The 8,236-nt window shown below is 44.9% G+C and overlaps 1 protein-coding gene across 1 annotated transcript; it reads left to right on the top strand.

Moving 5' to 3' along the window:
- Positions 1-5,317: 5,317 nt before the first annotated feature.
- On the top strand, positions 5,318-7,558 carry LOC146813817 (E3 SUMO-protein ligase KIAA1586-like). Its single transcript, XM_085609507.1, has one exon. It carries the CDS (start codon positions 5,318-5,320, stop codon positions 7,556-7,558), a length of 2,241 nt encoding a protein of 746 aa, XP_085465633.1.
- Positions 7,559-8,236: the final 678 nt, after the last annotated feature.

The raw sequence follows: 8,236 nt of genomic DNA, 5'->3' as shown, positions 1-8,236 counted from the left end.
GGAGATACCATGCAAAAGGGCGATGTTAATGTCAGCATTGAAAATCAATGGGGAAAACAAGTCTAGAGCAGACAGCTGACAACTAAAAAGGCGGTCCGTGAATATGGTATCTCAAACTTAAAGCAAATCTAAGTTCTAAGGTGCAGACAAAAAAAGTTAGCGAGTCAGATACCTTAAGTCAATTGCAAAAATACTGAACAGACCATAGCGGTAAAAATCCCGCCGATACTTACACGAGCCCCAGGTAAACTGTTCTGAAAACCTACGGTGCCTCCAGGATCGCCGGTAAATGGGATGGGGTGGAGGCTCAATATTTAACTGGAGTTGATTGGATGTTCGCAATGACGAGATGTGAGTCAGGTGTAGGTGTAGTGGAAACTAAGGAGGGTCTAAACGCTGGGGTCACTGATGGTAGCGGCCATGATGGAAAGGTCTGTCTCATAGTAGAGACTCACAAGGTTCTGAAGAGTCGAGTATACGTGTGTATGACTCAACAAAACACATATGCCTTCAGGGGACAACACAGGTGAATGTTGTAGCAGAGGCTGTGTGTCGGAGACAAAATTAGCGATACTCGGTAGTTATCCTGAAATATGCATCCTTGAACCCCAGGTGGGCTGGACAATGGTAGGCGGCAGCCATGTTGGAACGGTTCAGTGTTCATGATAAAGTGAGTGTAGAGATGCAATTACTTCGTAATAGGATGAAAAGGCACCAAATCTTAAAGAAACCTCTGGCAGCATGATGTCATAATCAGTCTCCATACATATGTAACTGTAGGTAAGTAAAAAGAGTGGGGAAATAAAGACATGTGTAGCCTACATATGTCTATAGTGGGCTGTGACAAGTTCCTAAGAGGTTGGTACCAGATACGTGATACGTCCCTGGTACTGTCTGGAAGGGTGTTGATGTACTAAGACCTCGGGTATGGGATAGGCTGGACAGCAGCAACAGTGTGCCATAAGGTAGTGTGATTATATCATCCAAAGTATCTTAATATACAATACATACATATGCTAGAGGACCAACAGGTATAGTCATATTCCCTTCAGATATCAACCAGCACTTATTGGAAGGAAACCCAAAGGGCAGGCCCTGAGAATAGGGAGAGTAGTGGTCCTAATCCTATGGGGGTTCAATGTCAAGCCTATGTCAAAAGGTATCAGGTGGATGTTCTACAGTGGGATCATTGGGTAAGGGAGCTCCATGGGATGTCGTCGTTAAGACCGGTGACATTCAATCGGAGTCTGAAAACCCAACGTTGTTCAGTTTTTAGCAGTGTTGCTGGTGACCATGAGGGGTTGTGATCGATCACAGTCCAACTGAAACTGTCTGGCGGGTGGTTAAGTTCCAGGAAGTGATTCTGCAGACTGGTCTGGGTTTTTTTGCACCGTATCGTACTCTTATGTTCTCCGATGCGGATTTTGACAGGTCTAGTTGTCATGCCTATATATCGGAGTCCGCAAGGGCAGGTGAGTAGATAAATGCAATTTTTAGAGTTACAGTTAGTGTGACGTTTGAGCTGCCATGGTGTGGGTAGTCCCAGGTCCAGCTCTTTAATGGGTTTAGTTTGAGAACAGGCGGTACACGAGCCGCATGGAAAGTGTCCTACGACTGGGGGTAGGGCCCATAGGGTCCCTGATGGTTTGGTGTTCTTTCTAGGCCGGGTATGTACTAGGATGTCTCTCAGGTTTTGGGTGCGTTTCAATGCAAATAGAGGAGGAGGACCTGGATCAAAGGAACCCGTTTTCAATATTTTCCAGTGTCTTCTCACTATCCTCTGGATGTTGTTAGAGAGAGGGGTGAACGAAGTCACGCACGTCAGGGTTGTGTTCTCTGGTTTGATTTTAGTTTCCAGCAGTGCATCACGATGGTTGTTTCTAGCCCTTTTGTGTGCTGTTTTGATGATGTTGGAAGGGTATTTTCTAGCAATCAGGTTCTTTTTGAGGGTGGCTGCTTGAGCCTCAAATTCAGTGAGGGTATTACAATTCCTTCTCAGTCTAAGGAACTGACCCACAGGGAGGTTGTCCCTCAGTGCTTTAGGATGGTGACTCTGATAGAGTAGGAGACTGTTCCTGTCGGTTGGTTTTCTGTAGTTCGTTGTAAATAAACAGCCATCTTTGAGGGATATGGAGAGGTCCAGAAAAGGAATCGACTCGAGAGATTGGGTCCCTGTGAATTTGAGGAAGGGATTAATCGTGTTCATCCAGGAAAAGAACGCAGCACACTCATCTGCACTCCCCCTCCAGAAGATAAGGATGTCGTCGATGTATCGGCGCCACAAGAGGATGTTCTCTTGGAAAGGGTTAGATGGATTCTGGATTTTCTCTTCCTCCAACTTGGCCATGTAGAGACATGCCAGGCTCGGCGCAAATGTGCTCCCCATGCACGTGCCCTGAGTTTGATGGTATAATTTGTTGTTAAACTCAAAGAAATTTTCTTTGAGTGCAAGATGGGCACATTCACAAATGAAAGGTATGGGAGTAGCAAATGGCCATGGGTCTAGACTGTGTAGAGCATCTTCCAGGACCTTCAGGGTAGCGTCCTGGGGTATGTTGGTATATAATGCTTCTACATCAAGGGTGACGAGAAGATCAATTGTGTCAGGGGAATCAAACTCTTGAATAAGATTGAGAACCTCCATGGTGTCTCTCAAGTAAGTAGGTGTCTTAGTCACAAGTGGTCGTAGGAAGAAGTCACAGAATTTGCTTAGTGGTTCCAATACAGAGTAGATCCCTGATACGATGGGGCGGCCCGGGGGAGGGTTGATACCTTTATGGATTTTGGGGAGGCAGTAAAAAAAAATGGTGTAACCGGGTTGGTCTGGTTCAAGAATGCTGCTTCATCATGTGAAATCCAGTCTTCTACTTCGGCTTCGGTGGTCATATTCTGTATCTTGATCACCAGGCGTTTCGTTGGGTCTACGTTGATAGGTTGGTAATATCGCCTATCCGAAAGTTGGCGTTCGCATTCTGCTTCGTAAATACCTCTATCCAAGATGACAATGGCTCCACCCTTGTCGGCCGGTTTGAGAATGATGGTCTGATCGTCTGTGAATTTGGTCAGGATAATTCGTTCCCCTTTGGAAAGGTTATCAAAGCGGTGTTTAGGGGTCGTATTGGCGACATCTTTCAAGACCGCCTGTTCGAAGGTAAGGACTTCGTTCGGTGTCATAGCCGAGGTTGGGGTGAACTTCGATTTGTTCTTGAGGCCAGTACCCACCGTAGGTATTTCGGGTTTCCCTTCGAAGAATGCTTTCAGGCGGACCTTTCTGAAGAATTGATGGAGTTCTTGGTGAAGTCTGAAATTGTCTTCTCTGGGGGTGGGGACGAAACCAAGGCCTTTATTCAGGAGTCTCTGTTCGTCCACAGTCAGAACTTTGGTGGAAAGGTTGACTACGAGGGTTTGGATGTTTTGCTCCTCAGTATCATCTGTTCTGGGTCTTGCCACTGTACATTTTTTGGTCCCGTTCTTCTTCTGCCTCTTCCTCTGCCCCTCCCTCTGTTTAGAAAAGGTGGGGTCTGGTATTGGTGGTATTGAGGCAACGGTGGGTTAGGTCCTAAATGGGGGTTCCACAGGGGTTGTGGGCCCATCCAGGGTCCCTGATACATGGGTGGTTGGTATGGAAGACCCGGAAAACCTTGAATTAAAGGAGGAGGTTGGGATTGGTGTCTGTAACCTCCACGGTACCTTGGTTTTCTGTTCTCGTAGCTCGTATTACTATTGGTGGAATTTGATCCGGATGAATGATTACTACTGGCATCGTCCGATGTTTCAGTAGTTTGAAAGACATAGTCTTCCTTGGTATAAGGGTATATCTTCTCTTTATCAAATCGTTTTACATCCTTCTGAAGTTGGTTGATTTTTTGTTTGGTAAGATATTCCTTATGTTCATTCATCTCTTGGTTGATCTCGGACAAGCGGGACTTGAATGTCGTGATCGAAATACCTGTTTTTAGTCTGTTTTCAGAGAGAGTAATCTGAATCAGAAGTTCGTCAGATAGTCGCTTGGCTGTATTGATAATAAGTACCAGCCAGTCTCTGGTACATTTCCAGGAGATGCGTGACCATTCTCGCCTGAAGGTGAGGTCTTCCAGGAATATTCTTGGTGCCAGAGCGACAAGGAGACCATTCGGAGCGATGTTAGCTCTAAGGTATTCAGTCATGATTATACCGTGCAGGGCGGTTTTAATCTGTAATCTTCTCAAGGTTTGGAGAGATTTCCAATCATCGTCTCTACTTCCTGATGGGAGGTTGCCATCCTCTGAAAGTAAGGAGGGTGCCCTCAGTATCTCTGCTACTGTTTCGTCATCGAAACATAGACCGGGATCTTCCATGATAGAGATCGAGGAGCTGAGTCAAACTTGTGCCCATTTTATCTGTATTTCTCCATTTTTATTTTGTGCTTGTCGTCCGGGCAAGGAAGCATGGATGTTTCTAAGTTGAGGGTTCAAAATGATCACTTTTGAAAGGTCTCCATGCATTCATTAAAGGCAAACTGCTGTGTCGCCAACATCCAAAAGCGCTTTAACCTCTTCAAATATAAAAATGTGGGTGCTCAAGCTTGATGTACATCTATGGAATGCCTCAGAATCGTTTTTAAGGAATGACTGGCGGTGACTCACCATTCCTTCAACTATGAACATTTTGACAGTTGCCTAATGTGGAATCTCTTTTACACTACAGCTTACAGTATCTTGGGAGCCATCCTATTCAAAAGATCTCCCTGCCTTGCATTTGTCCTGCTCACACCTGCAATGGTTCATCCTGCAGCACAACAGGGCCGCGTTGGGTCCCATGCTCACCCAGGACACAACACAGATCACCAGGAATTAACCCAGCCAGCTGCTGCCAGACCGCAAACTTTACCTTGTACCCCGAACACGGATGCTGCAACAGTGGTAGCCAAGAGAGGTAAAAAGCGCGAATACTCCTTGGCAGAAAATGTTTTGTTCATGTATGACCACAAATCTTTTTAATGTAATGTTCATACATGACATGGGAAACAAAATGAGCAATATCACACCGGTAAAATCGAAGATCATCAATTGCGAATTGAGGGAATTTTTCTGTTTTTAAAAGGGCATTTTGTGACTTTCTCTCTTTTTTTTTTATTATAATACCACCACAAACCAGGATGGGTGGCTCATTGGGCCACAAACATTTAGCTAGGTGCCAAAAGTAATACGGAAAATATTTTTGCCAAGCAATTTTTTCTCCTCGCCAACCATCAGTGAATGAGTGACAGATGCAAAATATAAAACTGACCCAATGCTTTCTGCTTTCTACAGAAATAAGCAAACGCAAATCCAGCATAATGGATTTCTTTGTGAATGCGAATAAGAGATCGCGGTTTGATTCGGAAAGTAGCCTAGTACAACCCGGTGCGTGCTTGAAAGATGTACCTGCACAAGATTCGGAGAAATTGATGTCAAGCCAAGGATCGATTCCACCTTCTCCACTGGAAGACTCTTCAACAAAGATTCAAGATGTGGGCACCACTTTTGAAAGGGATACCACCTTGCCAGAGTGTTGGGACCACAATCAGTGGGCTCAATTTAAAGAAAAGTATACATGGCTAAGTTGTGAAAATGGCCGCCTTGGCTGCAACATATGCAGTGAGGTTAAGCTACTTGGAGCATCACAGGGTGTGGGTTTGTCAAGAGAATGGGTCACTGGGAGCATTGCTGCATCTGGCCCAACAAAAGCTAGCCAGTTAGGCTCACTGCGGAAAAAAATTCATAAGCATAAACTTTCTGAAGCACATTGTAATGCATCTGCTATCCAAGATGCATCCAAGAAGGAGGTACTGCCGTCAACGTTCCTGGAGCAGCAGAGGCATTTTCATGCTTCAACGGTTAAGGTGTTTCGCACTCTTTACTTTTGTGCAAAAAATAATCGCCCCTTTTCAGACTTTCCAGGTCTAGTAGCTTTGCAGGTTGCTAATCAGTCAGATATGGGCTCGATTCTACACAGCGAATTCACTGCAGCACAGATAACTGATTGCATTGCTGAGGAAATGCGGAGAAAGCTTTGCATAGGCATTGTTGAACAGGCTCCAAAAATATCTGTTTATATCGATGAGTCAACAACCCATTCTTCATTGACTGTTTTAATTATTTATGTTCGTGCTGCATTCAATGGAAAAGAGCCCCTAACCTTTTTCCTTGACTTGCTTGAGTTGCCTAGGGGCGATGCAGAGTGCATTGAGTCCTCACTCTTGAAATGTCTGGAAAAACATGGGTTTTCCAACACGTTCCTTGCTGACAATTGGATAGGGGTGTGCAGTGATGGTGCCAGTGTAATGCTTGGGAGAAACTCTGGTGTTTTGGAGAGGCTATGTTCTAAATACCCTCGACTTGTAAAATGGCACTGTCTATGCCACCGGCTTGAGCTCAGTGTAGCGGACACCGTTGATACAGTGCCAGGCCTTAAGCACCTTGCATCATTTTTTGAAAAACTGTATGCTGTGTACCACCAGTCTCCCAAAAATCAGCGGGAACTTTCTGCATGTGCAAAAGAGCTAGAGATTGCAATTTTGAAAATTGGGCGAGTATTTTCAATCCGGTGGATTGCTTCTAGCAAAAGGGCAATACGAGCAGTGAGGGAGTCATACCCAGCCCTTCACCAGCATTTTGTTCAGGCCAGTTTAAGTACTTCTCGTGATGCCAAACACCGGTCTACTTTCAGCGGGCTGAATAGAATTCTGACATCTTCCGATTTTGTGCTCAATCTAGCTGGTGTTGCAGATGCAGTTCATGAGATTGGGACACTGTCGGAAGCACTTCAAAGGGATGAAGTGACTCTGCCACGAGCTTACCAGCTCATCAATCGTTCAGTAAGGGCGATTGAAAAGCTTAAGGAGTTTCCAGGGACACACAGGAAGGAGGCTGAAAAAGCTATTGAGAGTGGCTTATTTAGAGGAGTGGCAATCAGCTGTGAGGACTCACGTGGGCAGGTCAAAATAAACCTTCCCCAGTTTTATCAGAATCTAGCAGATAACTTGCGTTCTAGGTTGTATGCGCAGTCTGCAAGCAATAGGTCGGCCACATCCTCTCGGACAGATGAATTTTTAACTCTTACCTCAGAGATAGATGTTCTCAACCCACAGAAGTGGCCATATGACATTGAGAGCCCATGGTTTGAAGGTGAGGAGAAACTACAAAACCTGTGCAGGAGATTCTGTCTTAATCACAAAGGCGTATCTGAAGGCTTCAGAGACTATATTGATAATGGTGGTAATGACATTCCAGAGCAACTGCAACCTGTTTTGAGGGCGATAAACACACTTCCTGTGAGTTCAAGTGACTGCGAAAGGGGTTTCAGCACAATGAACTTGGTAATGTCACCCATACGAAACTGCCTTGGTATCAGACGCCTTTCATCATTAATGTTCATCAACCTCATGGGTCCTCCTCTTCCTCTTTGGAATCCAGTGCCATATGTGAACAGGTGGTTGATTGCTCATCGTCATGCAGATGATAATCAATCTAGAAAGGTTGATCCTACAGCCCAGCACAATAAAAGATATGCGGAAGCATGGTCGTTTTTTAATTGATAGCTTACAATGCTATAAGCTGTCTCACAATTTTCCATGGCCAGACATCCTGTGGCAATATAACATGTCCCATAATGTCTGAAATAACAGATGTAGAGAGTATAAGGCTTTAACTGTAAGTGTGCACCTTGCATTTTTTTCTCTCATGGTCAGTGTATTCTACTTGTTAATAAATGTAAATGTCGTGTTCTAGGTAGCGTAATAAATTTTATAGTTTTGATAATCACTATTGTAGTTTCTAGTATGTGCTTTTCTTCTGCTTTTTTCAACACACCAATTCTACTTTTGTTGCAATATATGCAAATGATAGATCTGCCTTACACGTAATGTCACTTCCTGTCGTGATGTCACTTCCTGTCGTGATGTCACTTCCTGTTGTGATGTCACTTCCTGTCGTGATGTCACTTCCTGTCGTGATGTCACTTCCTGTCGTGATGTCACTTCCTGTGACCACGCCTACCTTGGAGAGTCCCCCCACTTCTTTTTTTAGGACTTGTGCCCTGATGCCAATGTTCAGTCAGGCTCTGGGCTCTGGGCCAATTCCCCACTCATTGTGTCACAGTCACAAACCGGAGGAGAATGAATGCAGCGCCGCCTGCTGGCGCATCCATCGCCCACCCCGCTGCAGTGATCTCCGATGCACCTCCTATAGTGAGTTGTCTTTCTTAGTAATACACA

The sequence above is a fragment of the Triturus cristatus genome, chromosome 6 (assembly GCF_964204655.1).
Source record: "Triturus cristatus chromosome 6, aTriCri1.1, whole genome shotgun sequence".
NCBI classification, from domain to species: Eukaryota; Metazoa; Chordata; class Amphibia; order Caudata; family Salamandridae; genus Triturus; species Triturus cristatus.
Note: the sequence above shows the minus strand (reverse complement) of the source record. Positions and strands in the feature narration are given on the sequence as shown.